The 17,342-nt window shown below is 38.2% G+C and overlaps 1 protein-coding gene across 3 annotated transcripts in view; it reads right to left on the bottom strand.

Moving 5' to 3' along the window:
• The window catches only part of ZMYND11 (zinc finger MYND-type containing 11), a 105,556-nt gene that overhangs the window by 13,251 nt on the left and 74,963 nt on the right, over positions 1-17,342 (bottom strand). For 2 of the 3 annotated variants that reach the window (XM_048328640.1, XM_048328721.1), the window contains 7 exons: positions 14,811-14,972; positions 5,846-5,923; positions 5,355-5,447; positions 3,797-3,884; positions 2,623-2,678; positions 1,758-1,835; positions 1,114-1,232 (listed from right to left, as the gene is read on the bottom strand). In XM_048328640.1, the coding sequence (XP_048184597.1) occupies positions 1,114-1,232; positions 1,758-1,835; positions 2,623-2,678; positions 3,797-3,884; positions 5,355-5,447; positions 5,846-5,923; positions 14,811-14,972 (674 nt within the window). The remainder of the gene's footprint in view (positions 1-1,113; positions 1,233-1,757; positions 1,836-2,622; positions 2,679-3,796; positions 3,885-5,354; positions 5,448-5,845; positions 5,924-14,810; positions 14,973-17,342) is intronic. The other variant, XM_048328818.1, reaches the window with a different exon arrangement.

Here is a 17,342-nt window from a genome sequence, read left to right as displayed (position 1 = left end):
AACAATGCCAATTTACACCAGCCAAGAATTTGGACTTTTGTCCAAGTCCAGCACAGCAATGGCACTCTAGTTAAACATCCTTTGCCTTTTGTATAGCACACATTTAAGAAGTTGCAAGCACCTCATCCCACAGGTGCCAGGTTACTTTATTAAGTAGTTTTAAACTGTGTGAACTCAAAGCAAAAGATTACTAAAGAAATAAACTGCATTTGTAAACACATTCAAGGTAAAAACCTTTCTGTGACTGAGGCACCAGTAAAGATCCTTTGCTCACTTTATGACTATTAGAAAGTCTTGGTAGTTCATATAACATGTGAAAAGATGTTATATACTGTGAAAGTTACACTGAAAGCAATTTAAATAAACAGTCTCCTAAAACACTGTTACGGAATTGTCTAGGCCCTTTTGGGGTGCACCAAAATATACCACCTCCCAACAACCATGAATTACTTTGGAAATGTTTCCTGTCCTCACATTATAGGCACATAAATGAAACATTAAAAAAAACCCAAACAACAGTACATCCACTGTAACACTGCTACAAACTTCCCCAAATGGTGAACAACCAACTGGAGAGAGAACCAAAAGCTGATCTCTAAGAGTTAAGTTTCCAATGTAAAGAGTGATTCTCTGAAATTGCAAACTGGCTCCCAGCAGGAGGCCTGTCAATGTTCTAGCAGTGAGACACAAACATTTGTGATATATATCATGGTACTAAACCACAAAATTGCAGTGCCTCAGCTCAAATGAGAAACTGCACAAAGTCAATACTGCTGGTAGAAGGAGAACATTTCTGCCAATTTTCACCTTGGCCTGGATTATCAGGCTGCCACCCATGTGAAGCTGGGCAAGTGAAGCTGAAGTTCACTTACTGTCTTTAATTAAAATGGCATTAAGGAACATCCTTCTGGCAACTGTGGAAAGAGAATCTCTGAGCAATTTGGACACTTCACATGTGTTAGACTGAACTTTAAATTTTCTGAAACCATTATGGGAAAGCATTCAGTATTTCTAATGCTGGCAACAAGCTGAGCCAGGATTTACAACATGATAGATGAGATAAATTCTTTTAATATTGTTTGTAAAAAGCAGCACATGGAATTAATAAATTACCTTTGGTGGTGATGGCCAAAAAAGCGGACATCAACTTGATTGTCCTCTTTCTGCATGACTTTGGCTGGCCAAAACCCAAAGCCTTTCATTTTGGCCCAAACCAACTCATGATTAGGTATCTGGGAAAAAAGTTGGATTTATTAGTGGATATGAAATATTCTGCTGTAATACTATGCTAGTACCTTAAAAATATGGTTACTGTTTGTGTCTAGTGCTTTTTTCATTTTTATCTTCTTACAATACATTTCCTTGTTAGAGATATTGCTTGTATCAAAGTAAAAAAAACCCAAAACAACAAAGTCTGAAAAGGGTATAACTGTCTATTGAAAACAGAGATCTTAAGCAGACTAAAAATTAACATGTCTTTTTAGCTTCATTCAGGAGCAAAATTTTAGTTCTGTAAGCTCCTTATTCTCTTGTGAAACTGTTGTAACCGGCTGATACCCAAATTTTATAACCTATATTGTTACAGCTTTGAACTTCAATCAACACTTCACTTGTGCAAAATATCCAGGCTTACAGAGTCTTAACTATGCCTTTGAAACAAGCCCCCTGAAGTGGAATATTCAGTGCATTAATGACACCAAAACTGCAGGCTTTTATACAGAAAAGCAAACAAATAAAAATCTGTGTCAGCAACATACACAAGGATAGCAGAACCAATTGTCAGGTCGCGCATTTGACAAATAGAAACAGTTCTTGCAAAGCTGCAGTTCATCCAGCTGAAAAACAAAAGAAGGTAAATAAGCAAAAAAAATCCTATTTATGTGATTTCAGTAACATCCCTCTCCCTTTAGCAGTAAAATTTTTCAGCCCTGCTTGGTAATTTGGTGGAGTTACTTCCGTCCATGCAAACTAAAGGTGTGAAACTGAGGTGGGATGTGAGAGGCTGAAAGACAACCTGAAGAAACATTCTTCATGTTTCAGAAAACCCAGGCAGAGGGAGAAGACTAATTGACATATTAATCATCTATTATAGATGAAATGCAAAGAATAGTTCTTAAAATTCATCAAATATTTAAAGTACACTGTGAGAGAAGTAATTCAACTGTACAAAAGGAGAAAGTGTGCCAGCTCCTCAGCTGTATTTTTTGGTGTCCTCTGAATGTGGAGAAATGTTTTGATGCCAATTACAGAGTTTAGTAGGAATCTCACCTCAGGTTCAATTTGTATTAGTAAGTACAATTATTTCTAGTCCAAATATGTATTACCTGATTATTTTCAAAATTAAAATTTGAATATCAGTGTTTTTAAAATTACAATCTAGTTGCAAAAAAAAAACCCCCAGCAAAACCCCAACAACAACTACAACTGCAAAACCCAACCAACCAACAAAAAAAAACTGAAGAAAAAGAAAAAGGAATTCTCGATCAGCTGCTACAGAGTCAGGAAAAAATTTATAATTCAATTGCACACCTTTTTTTTTTTGTAATATGAAGAATAATTTCTTAGATTCTGAAATGAAAATCAAGTATCTTAACTACATCTTGGTTACTTGGTAGTACTTACTTCATGGCAGGTGTCTTTGTAAAGCATCCTTGCTATATCAGCTTGTTCACTGTCCGCTATAAATTAAAAATAGATGGTATAAACAATCACAGTATGATCACAGTGCTCACAAAGATTTGCAGCTGTCATTGCTGTGACTTTCATGCTATAATTGTCGTGCTTAAGAAGACAAAACATAATTTAATCACTTGGACAGCCCTTCCATTTAAAATTTTCTAACATTCAGTTCAGTATTTGTTTTCTGTGTCATATTTATATTCAACAATACTGCTTTTACACCGAACAATACAAGCACACATCTGAGGAGGAGCAGCAGTAGGGAGACACAGTTGCTCTTAATATGGATTCAGTCTCTTTCTCTGCTTGTGTCTTAATGACACACTGCAGTTGTCCTAAAACATGGCCCTCTGCTCTCTGCTCTGAGTGATGCTTCACAGACTGTTTATCACTGAATCTCCCTTTACACCCATGTATTCCTCTCCTGCCATATTCACATCTTTCCCCACCAGCCACAGTGTGAATCTCCTGGGGCTGCAAACAGACTGGTGCCACCCTCCTCCCAGTCTCCCTGATGGGGAGGCCACGTCTGCAGGGGAGAGCCACATTCTTCCTGAAATGATGGCTCTGGAAAACAGGACCTGGCTACAGCTTCTGAGATGGTGGTGGTGTTTTTTGACTTCCAATCAGTTGCTCATTACCTTCCCAGTGCCTGTCAGCTTCTCCGATGGCTGTACCTTCACACTGCACCAGCAGCACACTTCTGGTGTGGATGTAGCTATATTTGCTGTCACAATATGGCAGATATTGCCCAAAAGTAAAAGAAATATGTCTATAGTACATGTTTCTGCTGACACAGCAGAGAAACCCTACTGTACCCTAGGACAACATATGTATATTGGCAAAAATCTGCAGTATAGACTGACTTAGGACTTTCTGAAGAAGGAACAGGATGGCAAAGGTGTAAATTCCCACTAAGAGGTTTAGCCAGGGAGGATGAAAATAGTTCTGTAGTAGGTGGGCCAGAAAAGACCCTTATGCACTTTGATTTTTAAAGGCTTTCAAATGACTTAATTCATACTTAAGACTATCTAATACCAAATTCAATCCTGAACTTGTGAGTTTCCTACAAATAAAGACAAATCAAACAAGGCAAGCAGTAAATGTAGTATTTTACCTCCATAGAAAATCACCGTGTTGTGTAGAAGAAGTTGAGCATCTGCTTTGAACTCCTCATAACTCCTGTACTTTCCTTCATTTACTTTCTACACAAAAGAAAACACAAGACTGTGAGAAAACTCTTAAAAGTGCTGTACCTGTTTATGCAGAGAAGCTTTCACAGAAATCTGCATTATGCAACACAGATCAGACACTGCCTTTCCTGCATACAAAAGGAATACTTACAACTCTTTGACATGGTTTGTTAGTACCAGAGCACTGGCTGAACTTTTTTCAATGGTTCCTTTATGCAACGCTCAGAAGTAAAATAGATTCTTTAATACTTCACCAAGTTTAAAAAAGATTTTCCTGGTTGTAACAAGCTGAATCTGGAGTAGCTTCAGCATAAGGTGTGGCCCAGAACATTTGTTCAAACTGAAATATGTTCCCTGAGGTGAACATTTTGTACCTTAAAATATCAGCTAGTTTCAAATCAATGTTGACTGCCTTTAAACGTCCAAGATCTTCGGTTGACAGTCAGTGCTTTCTGATGCAAGCTGATTGTCCCAGTCTTCCAAACTCATAACAAATGCCTACATGGAGCCATGCAATTCATTTTCCTAGTATGGCCTTTTGTCCGATAAGGAATGCAACATTTTCAGTTGTGCTCTCTCAAGAACATCTATGACAACTGCAATCATCAAACAAAACAACATCAGCTTATAGAATGCTATCAAGGCCAAAAGACCTTCTGTGGAAGCAGCAGAAGTTGACAGAGTGAAAGGAAGGCCTGACCTATTTTCAGGCCCAATCAGTGTTGCCAGCACTTCTAGACAGGCAGCAGTGCTGATGTCCAAAACTGTCAGTGAAGCTATTGTTTATGCATGCATTTTAATAATAAAACAAAGGCTCTTCACATCTGTGGTTGTAAAGGGCAAGATATACCACAGCACTGCATAGCAATCCAGTTGCAGGAATGAGTAAAGATGAGTATGCTGTTCATTATGGTCATGTGCAGTTGATTTATATGAGTCATGATCAGACCTTTGGTTCAGAAAAAAGGGACAAAATATTTATTAGTACTTTATTTTTGGAACAATTAATGCAAAACAAATGTTTTGGGTGAGTCTGGTTTTTCATGATGAACAAAATGATTGGTTCTTTATGAATCATTTGGATGTTTATAAAGCTGACACCTACACAAGGGCATAATGACTGAAATTGGAATATGGTCAAGAACATTGGACCAGAGATGCAAACATAGGCACTTGAGTCTCGTTGATTTAGTTAAACAGTACTTTCTCTAAGATTTTAGCTACCTGCAGCTCCTAGTAAAACTTTAGCACAAAAAAGAATTGAGGATATTCTGTGTCTGAAAACTAGGCACCACTCAAAATGGTTTTACTTGGTAACATATTTATGAGGAAAAGTTTGAAATGTTAAGCTTCCATATCCAATGCTGGATACAATACTGAAATACTCTTCATAAAGAGAATTAAATAGGATTAGGACTTTTTAGACCTTCACTGTTAAAAGACACAAAACCAGTGTGTAATTTAGAAAGCAAGTCACTCTACCTCCTGTATAGTAGGAACATCAACAGCTGAGTGCACCAGCCTTCGATACATTGGGTGTTTGTTGTCCTTCCCTTTCTTGTTTAGATCTATAGCCTGAAAGGACCACGAGACAGTGTTTATTATTGCATTAAGAATCTGCTTAAAACACATAAAAGAAGATTAGAAAATGCAATAGTTTGGAATATTTCAGGTGGGGACTACATAAGGGCAAACTGGGGATCACAACCCATGAGATTACGTGTGTCTCAAACCTGAAAAATGTCCATGTCAGAGGAACCACAGGCCCATGGCATAACCTGCTCCTGTCAGGGCGATACTGATCCGAGCCATGGCGCCTGATAAGTGTATGTGGAAACACACACTGCTTGTGACACAAGAAATAAAACCCACCCTCTTGCAGCCCTCCTCCCTGCACAGTCACACTTGAGCAACCACAATGACCCTCCACAGTGCAGCACAACACTGAATAAACCTCCCTGTCTCACACTCACCCGCTCCTTCATACGAGACACTATGAATCGCAGGTATGTGCTCATCTCTTGTTTACTTGTGTTTTTCTTCTTGATACTCTGCCAAAGAAAAACAGGATCATATTATTATTTTAAACTTGACTTCAAAATCCAGCCAATAAACATTTTCTCTGCATTAACACTTAATTTGAAAAGGTAACTTTGAATCACATAAAACACTATTTCTTAGGGAAAATCTTTTCTGGGAAATTAGTAACACTAACACGCCACAACAACTATATGTGTTGCTTTGAATTATGTCTGGGCTGAGAACTTCAGCTACAGAAAAATCACAAGTTTTATTTCCACTTGTATCCATAATAATTTGTCAAAACCTCTCATAAAAAAAGTGCCTAATTAGAATAAAGCAATGAAGAAAGACATTTTAGGGAGCAGCTTAAAATTTATTTAATGGTCTTTTCATTAGCAAGCCATTAATAATTTTAGTAAAATAAAAAATAATTTTTTAAATAATATCCTGTACCATCTAAAAATTATGTGCTTACTAAGCAAAATGACACCATCTGGGAGGAAGTCTAATTGGCTCTAGCCAGTAGAAACTCAGAGCACTTTTTACTGCTCAAGAAACATAGCAGTTTGGGATTTTTGTGGTTCTTCCTTAATAAAATTTAATCTGGATTCTGGAACACAGATGACTACTTTTTAGCAGTTCAAGATCCAGAGTTTTTGCCTCTCATCTTAGACTAGTATAGAGACTTAACCCCACCCTTCAAAGTATAATCAGGCTAGTGAGAAGCCCTGCATACAGAAAACGTGCTGCTAGAGAGAAGGTGTCTCTCTGCAAATGCCCAATGTGCTCTTACAAAGCAGCCTTTCTAATTCCAGCTCACAGCAGCTGTGCACAGTTCTGCATGGCCTTACAACAGCTGGCTGAAGAGTGCTACCTCCTCCCTGCTTTTACCTACAGTAGCTTTCCAAAACAAAATCATGGTGAAACAACAGCATGGGTTCCAGGTTTATTATCCTGAAGTGTTTCTAATTGCCCACATCTCTTGCAAGACATTCACTCCTCCTCCCACCTCCTTGTGCACTGACTGCCAAGCTGAGTCTTCCCTTCTCATGCCCCATTTCACCACTTGTGTGCAACCTGTGTGGACCAAACTGGCTGTTACATCCTCAAAATCTCATGGTCTTTAGCAAGGTCCACATAATTGTGCAGATGATGGTTGCTTAGCAAACACAAGAAAAAAACGAATGCATGTTCCAGTAGGTAACTCAAAGAAGTATGAGCCTTAAAAATTATCAGTCACTAGAAGTGTGCTATTTTTCATTGAATTAATTGTATGTGACTCTGGACATAGGGAGCACACAGAGTACAGAGCAACTGCTTTTACAAATTTACTTGGCCAGGGTAAAATTACACATCAGTGCAAAAAAAGCTGATAGGATTTGATTGTGTCTCCCGTGTTTATATTCCTCCTGCAAGACACTGAGGAGACTGAAAATCACAGGCTGTTCCCCTGTGCTATAGCAAACTTGCAACCTGTACATCTCAGGATTGTACTTACTACCTCTTTCTTAAAACAAAACTGTACACAGCACTACCTGCAAAGCTGCTCATTTGATTGCTTAACAGCAATTAGAATCATTACAAACTGTGCTGAAATACCAGTTCAGTCACGAACCTACTCAGATTCTGCACTGTGCATAACAACACTATAGCTTTCTCCTGACTAGGAAAAACTCTCTGTTGTGGAAAGGGCCAGCCCCAGGTATTTCTAATACCTACAGTTCCTTTAAGCATTATTTTCGTAATATTAATGGTTGCCTGATCTTCCTTCCAAACTCTGGACTGACAGAGAATTTTATCTTGCACTATATATCTGAATCACCTTCTGTATATTCATGTTTCACTCTGACTGCCGTGAGAACGTGCATTCTGCTGGAATTCAAATCACCTGTTCAGTTTCTCATAAACCAACATTGCTACTGCAAATGAAAACCCAAATGTGCATTAAATTATCTGCATTATGAAACGCTGCTGTCATTTTGTCATTTCAGGCACCGGAGTGCTGCGTGCTTGCTAATGACACAGCATTTTAAAAGACTGAAACTTATAAGGACACAATAAAACTCACTTGCACTGACTAGTCCTACACCTCTTTTTCTGACATGGCTCTGAATTTATCATCCTTTGAAAGTATTTCAGAATTCATGTGAACCATTTTTCATGCCCTGCTGGGCAAGACAGTTTGAAAGAGACTGTTGAGATAGATGGTTTACAGTCTTATCCTTCAGATCATAAGAAAAGATAGATAGCTAGCTTTGTAGAGTTATTGATGTCAGCAATTAATATCATCTTAAGCACCAATGAAAATGATATAATTAACTTGCCAATTCTGGCAAACTTTGATTTTTTCACTTTTCTTTCAAAGCCCTACACTGATTTATTTTAAGAAAAACTTGATCTCCATGTTCCTCTACTAAATTTTGAAAGGTAATAAATTTAGAGAATTGGAGCCTATGAGCCAGCAAAATGTCTTTTTATGGCACGGTTGCTCACCCTTTGTAGAAAGCAAGTTACATTTCAACCACTTCATTCACTTTTCAGCAATAATTAGCCATTTAGGAGGTAGCAATCACATTCTTCGGAAGTTATACTGCAAAATGTGTAATTTTTTAATAAAAAAACCCCTTCTTTGTATTTTGAAGACTTGTAGTGTTCTCAGACAAGTCAACCTAGAGCCACTTAAAGCAAGAAAATAGATAATACTAGCTAGGGACTATGATTTGCATAAAATCTATTTATATTGCTCTGACACAAGATAATATACCCACTTTCAAGTCCCTTTTTTGGCAGAGCACTATAGAAGCAAATATAAATGAAAATTAAGTTTTCATTTTTCTAATTTCCTACTTTCAGGAAACAAAAACAATGATAGTGGCAAGATCCACTATCTTTTCCCTGTCAGATCTACTAAGATACTCAACTGCAAACCTTGTTCAAGTTCAAGTTTCTTTCAAGGAGACTGCTGAGATTCAATCCAGTCCCCAAAATATCAGGATCCTTATATTTGTAGATAGCCTATTTGTGGGACAAATTATCTTAATATAGGACTGTACTAGGTCTGGCTGGGATGAAAGGAATTGTCTTCACAGCAGCTTGTATGGTGGTGTGGTTAAGATTTGTGCCCAAAACAGTGTTGATAACACATGGATGTTTTAGCTCTTGCTGAACAGTGTTTGCACAATGCAAAGGCCTTGGCAGCTTCTCACTCTGCCCCCACAGTGAATAGATGGGGGAGTACACAAGAGGTTGGGAGAAGACACAACAAGGCAGATGACCTGACTAACCAAAGAGATACTCCATGGCATATAACGTCATGCCCAACAATAGAAAGGAAGAGGAGGGCCTAGGGGGAATTTAACCATCTTTAGGTCAGGAACTGTCTGGGCATCGATCAGTCCATGGAGTGTGGGCAGTGATTGCCTTTGCACCACTTTTGTTTTGTTTTCTTTTTCAGCTGGGTGTTGAGGAGACATGAGAGAGCAGCCGTGTGGTGCTCAGCTGCCTGCTCAGCTTAACCTGCAACATGGACAACTCCTCTCATTGCTTTAGAGAAATCTGCAAACCTTCTGCTCTGAATCAAGGTAAAGTGAAAGGCTTGGTCAGGCCCAGTGTTTACACAGGGGATGTAGGAGTGAAGTAATAACCTTCACAATAGCAATCCTCATATAGAAGATTAATGAGATTTGGTAGGTGAAAGGCCAAGGCTGCAGCCCAACTCTCTTCTTGTGGGTGCAGGAAATACCTTGTATTTGCCTTATTCTCTGCAGCACATCTGTTTCTTCTGGTACCTGAAGGTTACATTGCTCTTTATATTCAATATTCCAGATTAATTATACTGCCTAACTCATAAAGAGGGTAGCAATATATTGCACAGCACAGGTGTGACTTATTTAGCAATTCTGACATGCTTATAGTGCAGAAATTCACTGCAAGACTTTACAAACCACATGAGGGTAGAGCAGCCAGGGGCACTTCCAAGAAACACTCCATCCTTCAGTAGCACCAGGGATGATGGAAGTGACAAACCTCAGCACTCTGAGTTAGCATGGAGCTCTCAACTCCCAGGGTGGCAGTGGCCACTGTGCTGCAGTTGCTGCAATCTTTCATTTGAAGAGAAAAAATAGGAAATCTCTAAGAAATGCAAGGTGTCAGTGCCAGCATTCTGTCTAGCTGTAACAATTTAAATTACATTTGCTCCCTTTAAAGAGGTTTCCATTTCCCTATAATCTCCCATTAATGAATATTTGTCCCTTCCTCCCTCACCTGTCCTGTGTATACACACATCAAAGAGCTGCATCTCAGTTCAGTGATGGATTATGTGAAGGCTGCTCAATGACAGAAACATGTTTCTAAGGCATCCATTGCATTTTCAGAAGCAATTCAGGTTTCAAGGGGTCTATTTGCAGAGGGGAACTATGAGCATGAGTCTAACATACACTCACCACTGCCCTGTAGAAACTTCTTGCTTTACACACTAGCCCTTGGACTCTTCCAGGGCTTAAATTGCCAGAGGAATTTGGTGCTACATATGGAAAGCTTTACCGCTCTGCCGCCCTCTCAAACTTCCAACCCTCAGGTCCTCATGTTTCCGGTACTATTAAGAAAGGTATGCAGGCACATGGAATGGGTCTCAGAGCAATCAATGCACTATGTGCCCTAAGTATCACACAGAAAAGCTTCTGCATGAGCAAAATATGCCCTAAGACTTGCCTCTTTCATGGTCAAATGCAGTAAAACTAGACTTTTAAAGCATCAGGTGCTTTTGGAAATGTTACAGCTGAATCCACAAATTGATTTCTACTTGTATGGTGCATTAAGCACTTTCTGAATATGAAGTATCATATGAATTAAATATGCTTTTATGTGCACAAAGAAGGTGGCAGGAGGCTCTAAGTGGAGGTTTCCCAGTTTCCTCACTGCTGTGGACAAATTCCTTTATACTTCATTCAGTATGTCCTATGTAGCACCCTGTTCTGTCAGCTCCCTGATTTACTCCAGGGTGCATGGGAGGGACCTGCTGAGAACTAAAACCTCCTCAGGTGTGGGCTCTGTGCACTGAGCCATGTGCTGCTAAAACTGGTCCTGCACTAGGACTTCCCTTTACCATCAATCCATGATTATTATTTGTGTGACCCCACCAAATCCTGTTTCAACAATGTGTTTCCCCCATACAGGTCTCTAACAAACTCCTACCATAATACCATAAAATAAGTCAATAAATTAGTATTATTTCCTCCTTCCTTGTATTTTGCATTAACCACCTTGACTGACAGCTGGTACCTAAACCCCCCCTAATCTGAGCACTTGAGCAACTTCACATAAGTAACCTCCATCTTTCTGTGCTTCTAACTTTCTACTGCTTGTCATTCTCACTTGTCAAATTTTGTCTGAAGTCGATTGTGAACTGCATAATGGTTTATTTTTATGTAGTCTAGGAAATGCTCAGTACAGTACCAGAACTCAGAAACAGCCTATTTATAGAATACTTATCAGCACAGTACTTAATATCTTAAACTCTACAGATCACTTTAGTCTCCTATGTATAAACCCCAGGAATATTGAAACACCCACTACGATAGGTAAATTGGATATAAGTCCTAGCAAAGGACATGCATGGAAGACCAACCTGATCACATGATTGTAAAAAAATTTAGGAGTCAAGTGAAAACACATGAATAATTCTTTCCTTCTGTTTCATGAATCAAAATCTATTTCTCTAGGACAAATGATATATCAAAATGCTGAATTTTGCCTTCCTATATTTTTTTTTAAATTTGGATTTTTAGAGAAGAAATAATAATAGTTACACCAACATGTGATCAGTATTCTCCTATTCATAATTTTGTATATATCTATTCCCCCTCCAAAAAGTTAGTATTTTGGCAGTACCTTTTGTAGTCTTTAGGTACTAAATTAACAGCTGAAGAAAATTAATTCCCTTGTTTTATCTTATTGAAGAGCAGCAATAAATGTACAAGTCTCCTTCTCCTTCAGAAACTGAGCTGACTAACCCTGTCTTGAATGGACTATTCCAGTAGTGAAAAATGTGATCTCTAAGCTCATTCAATATTATGTTTTTTTCTTGTGACCTGCCTACCAGGAATTTTGCTGATAATGCCAATTTATTTCACTTAAGACAGTGATTAGTCAAAAGTCAGGGAAAAATTTCAGTCAGTGCAATGTGGTTTGAATTGAACTTTGTTTGACTTTTGACTCCTGCTGAGAGTTATATAGAGTAGAAATATATTCAGAGTGGTACCGTCAAGTTAAAAAAAGAAACAAATGAGGAACTGGACATTGTTGTTTATGGATGCAGTGGAGAAAAACCATGAGCAGGCAAACAGAGTTGAGAACAAGGTATGAAAGGGCTTGTTATAAGTTATATGGGAGGAAAAATATTTTTTAGTTATGAACAAATCCTTAGCAATGGCTTTTATAAGATAGTTCTGAGTAGTCAAGTGTGCAAGATAAAGCTGCACAGGTTGATCAAACTAATACAATGAGAAATTGTGAAATGAAAAATCCAAACGCTTGCTGACCTTGGCAGCATTATAGAAGCAATCTTTACATAAGAATGAAGTGTTCTTAGATTATTTCTCCCAATATATTATGTTTTAAACACACTTTTACTTCACTTTTGTAGAGCTTTGAAATCTCCAAGTGAAAAGTGCTATGTCCAGTTATGAGAATTAAATATGAAAATATATGTATCTCTTTGTCCCAGCTATCACTTTTCTTGAAGGTACATATTTACGGCTGATAATGCAACGTAAATCCCCCATTGCCCTTATGCAACTTGGTTAAGCTCTGTTACGCCCTCTGGACATCAGCCAGGGCTCTCTCCACATTATTAGTTTTTTGAATATAGGCCACTTTCTTGCCTTTAAAATGAAATTAGATCAGTTATTTCCTAGGAGGGTGGGGAGAAAGTAGCAGAATACTGAAGGATGAATACTGACGCAAGGATGCTGACTCCCACACTTACAGGGACTGTGCAAGCCTCCTTAGTCCAAGTTTGCAGAATTAGGGCTTGAAGGGATTTGAATTAACAACAACAAAAAGAGGAGCTGCTGGCACAGAGGGAGGAAGGATGCCATGGCATTCACAATGGCAATATTCACAAAAATAGGTTGATCTTCACCTAAGCAAGGTGAACTTTGGCACTAAGCAAGCCAAAGGCAGGAAGTATTTAAGAGCCCCCAAAACCTTTCCTTATATTCGTATAACGAAAAAGGAACCAATATGCAGAAAGATAGGCAGAGAGCACATGGCTCAATTTTCACAGGACTTTTTTTTAAGGTAAACATTTATTTAATATCTTTGCCATAAAGGACATCAAGGCTTCAGGATGAAAGTCAAACTGTTCTCCAAGCTGACGTATCGGAGCATATTTCAAGCAATGATTCAGCATTTCCACTCTGAGGACATCCATGTTACAAGATGTTATAAAACCACCTCATACACAAGGTGGCATAAACCATCTACATTCTCTACTCTCACCAGGCATCATCTAAAATTCCCAGCAAACTAGAGTGGAGACTAGATGCAGTTTACCTAATTTTAACTATTTATAGGAATTATTAATATTTATAATAACACCCAACAATTATTAGAGATTTATTTAAAAATCTGAAAGCAATTCATTTATATATGGTCATACTTTGTCTTTAACAGAGGGAATATTGACTAGCTAAAATTAAATGCTAGCAATTCAATATGGAGAGATGCAGTATTTGTCTTTATTCTTAACAGTTTATTCCCTGCCACTACTTCTTTTTCATTACTTTCAACTTCCTTGAGGCAGGCTTGATTTTCTTGCTATTTCCCTAAACCCTGAGAGCTCCCAGTCTGAGGCAACAGGTTTTTTAGAACTCGTTCTAAGGTAACAGCAGTCAAAAAGTGCTGCTTTGAAACAAAGCAATCCACGTGTTTTCAACAACTGCTTCTCCATCCAACGAAGTGCCTGAAACCTCACATTCCCTGCAGCACAGATAATCTTAAGATCAGTCTGCTGCTCTACAGCTAAATCCAAGCTTTTGCAAAGGAAGTGCCTCTCCCTCCAGCAATCCTAGGCAGAGTGGAACTGGCAGTTTTATGCCTTTCTGTACCAACAGTTTTATCTGAAACGTTCATATGCATTATTCCTTCCACAGGAAGGGAGCCTAGCTCTGTAGGAAGCCTAGTGAAGTGCTCCATTTGGAGAGGTGATACAGAGATGAAAACAGCAATAGGTATTTGGCTGATTCAAGGCTAGGTACCATCCTGACTAGAATGTTTAGTCTTCTAATGACACATAGACAACATATCTGCCCATTCTTGGAAAGTATATAAAATAGACTTTTTGCTGTCTCCCTACCATACTCATAAGAATAGCATTTTTAAAGAAAAAGCAACATAGATATGGACGCCCTGAGTGAAATCCAGATTGCCCTTTTTGCACCAACAGAATCCACATCAGTAAATGAAAAGCAGGATTTAACTCCATATTTTTGATACTGCCTTCATCAGTAACATGATTGTGGCTTTATAACGTAAAATATCATTCCAATAAAATATTAAGAATGCAAGTCATCAAAATACAAAAATGATTCATTACAATGACGTTAAGTAAAAACAGTAGCATTTTATACAGCAATTTGTTTACTCTTGTCGAAAGTTCCCACACTTTACTGCACTTAGGTGCACACACTCTGACACAGGGTACTGCGCAAGTAAAACTTGTTGGAGTCTTCAAAAATAGCCATCTGCTACAGGCACCACATTTTGGTACCTCTGCATAGATGCTCTAGGTATGTACCATCATTTCAATATTCAGTTCTTTACCCATTAACCTGGCCAGACCATCTGGACACCTTAATGAATCTATTAATGAATATCAATCCTCTAATCAGCACATGAAATCTCATAGGTACTCACCCTGCAAACTGGGCACTGCCAGTGACTACTGCTGTCTCTAAGCCTGAACTCATCAGACAAACACTTGGAATGATACACACGAAAACACAGGTCACATATCAACACCTCTCCAGGCAAATGGCATTCAAAACAATACCAGTCATGATTTTCTGTTTCCCAGTCCTACAAAAAATACAAAATATTTTGGTATGACATTCTGTCAAAATCTGCAGGAACTAAGAACAAAATTGATATGTCTTGAAATCCAGCAGCAATTAGACATTATAAACATTTTAAGTGGTGTATAATGTTTAAAAAACAGGGGAAAACCTACGTGCTTAAAGATCTTCATCAATTTAATACACACTAACGCCAATAAAATATGAATGCCAAGTTTTAGTTTTTTCAAGTGTCTGATTAGTTACAATTTCAAATATGAGCTCTGTCCACAATGAAAAGTGGGTTTGTTTTCTACCTTTGTGTAAAACATTTGTTGACCTCTCTGTATTAGACTGCAAACAAAAGTTTGTGCACCTCAACAGACCATACCTATTTTCTTGGACTATTTCCCTTAGTTTGATTGTTACAGTATATTTTCAACTGTAATTTTCTGAAGGGCGGTCCCTTCCAGTCTCTACTGTCTTAAAACTGACAACTTTTCAGCATTGAAGTGTTGAGTTACAAGAAATAAATGAAATCATGAACCAATTACTACAAGAAATGTTTCTGCTAAGCAATCCCAATGCAATTCAAAAAATAGAAAATGTTTCACTTGCCGTGCTCAAATAGCACCAGGCTCATTCCTGAAACATTCTACAGAAGACAAAGGATATGGTTCTGTGATGCACAGATGTCTTTAATATACTCTTCCTTGAAAATTCACCCCCAACGGCCAAATTCTGACCTTTGAAACATGTGCACAAGCTTTGCTGAAATAAATGAGAGCAGCATGCATATAATTTGGAAGCAGAATTTTGCTCTAGGAATCTATAGTTCTAAAACCAAGCAGAATTGCCAGTGGCCACTGTTAAATGTTTATGTTTGTTATCTGAAATGCCACAGTTTTCCCTACACTTAGAAGACAAAATAGCTGTCATATCTCAGATAAAACTCCCAATGCCTTTTCATGTCAAATGTCACTTTTCAATGGGTTCAGATCTCTGAAAAAATTACTCCTATTCTTCAATAAATTATCTCGGTAAAAATCAGATCAAGCTATTTTTAATGTCATGTTGTAAAGGTGGAGTTAGCAATTCCCACCAACTGCCAGAACTGGCATTTGTCTGATTTTCATTATTCTGTGCCTGGGAACTACAGTCCTTGTGTGAAAGGTCTCCTCCAGCGGAGCAGCGTAAGAAGTGCCACACACAAGTGGAGCTTCCAGTCCCTTCTGCTGAAGAGCAGCCGTGTTGTGTACAGAACTCATCTGACCAGAGCCCCCATGAACACAAGAGGTTCTGGGACAGCCTCAACCCAAACTGCCTGCACTAAAGTTTATGTACCATGAATGTTGGATTGCAGGGGCAGCAAGTTTAGAGGAGAAAAACTGCCCTATGAAATCGTAACCAGTGATTTTTGAACTCAGAACTTTGCCCTCCTTTGTTGTGCAGATTAACAGAGTAACTTGACCTGTTATCATTTCTCCTAATTTCATTTTATTGGCAAATTCTGTATATCTCAAAATGGCATAACACCACCAAATTTGGCTGTAAAGAACACTTTCTTGTTTCACCAAATCTTTCCCCTTCCAAAGTCCAGTGGCCGTGTACTTTGGGAGTCCTTTCTTTAGGATATTTTGTAAACAACTAAAGATACTGCATTATTGGTGAACTTGATTTGCCTGCAGACTGAGAAAAATCAGGATAAAGTAGTGGTTTTTATTTCTTTTATATTAACTGTATGTATGAAATGAAAAAAAAAAATCAGGTGGCAGTAAAGGGCCAATTAAGCAAGAAAAATAATCAGTTTTGGTTGAAGGTATGTTAGATAAAAATTAAACTGAGAACACCCTAACAGGTCCTGCAATTTCACCACAGAATCAGGATACCAGGATTCTTAATTTTTGTTTGCACTAGTTACGTATTCCTATCTCCCAGATATTCCATTGTTAAGAAATATGCTGGCAAAGAGATGTGGAATTTCATAAACATACGGAAATATATTTGCTGGCAAGAAAAATCATACACTCAAGCCAGAAACCATGACGTTAAATAAAACACCAGAAGAAGCTTCCTTCAGTATTCACACGGTAAAGTTTTGAAAACCTCATTATTTCTAAATACAAGGTTTTTCACAGAAAAATGTTTTAGTTTAATGCAGTATATTTAGTGCATAAGTATACATAAAACATTAATTTGTGCAATATATTTGAAAAGCTAATAAAAAAAGATTTAAAAAGGAACATAACCCTTGTGGACAACTGCCCTATTGACTTCAATAGCGAGGTCAGAGGAATTAATTTTCCTCCAACAACAATGAAATGCTGGTCATTGCTTCTCTCGGTTTACCTATGTGTGAATGGGAGGGGAATGTGCTCCCAGCACTTTGTTGGGT

Source organism: Corvus hawaiiensis, chromosome 1 (assembly GCF_020740725.1).
Source record: "Corvus hawaiiensis isolate bCorHaw1 chromosome 1, bCorHaw1.pri.cur, whole genome shotgun sequence".
Lineage (NCBI taxonomy): Eukaryota > Metazoa > Chordata > Aves > Passeriformes > Corvidae > Corvus > Corvus hawaiiensis.
This window is presented reverse-complemented; position numbering and strand designations above follow the sequence as displayed.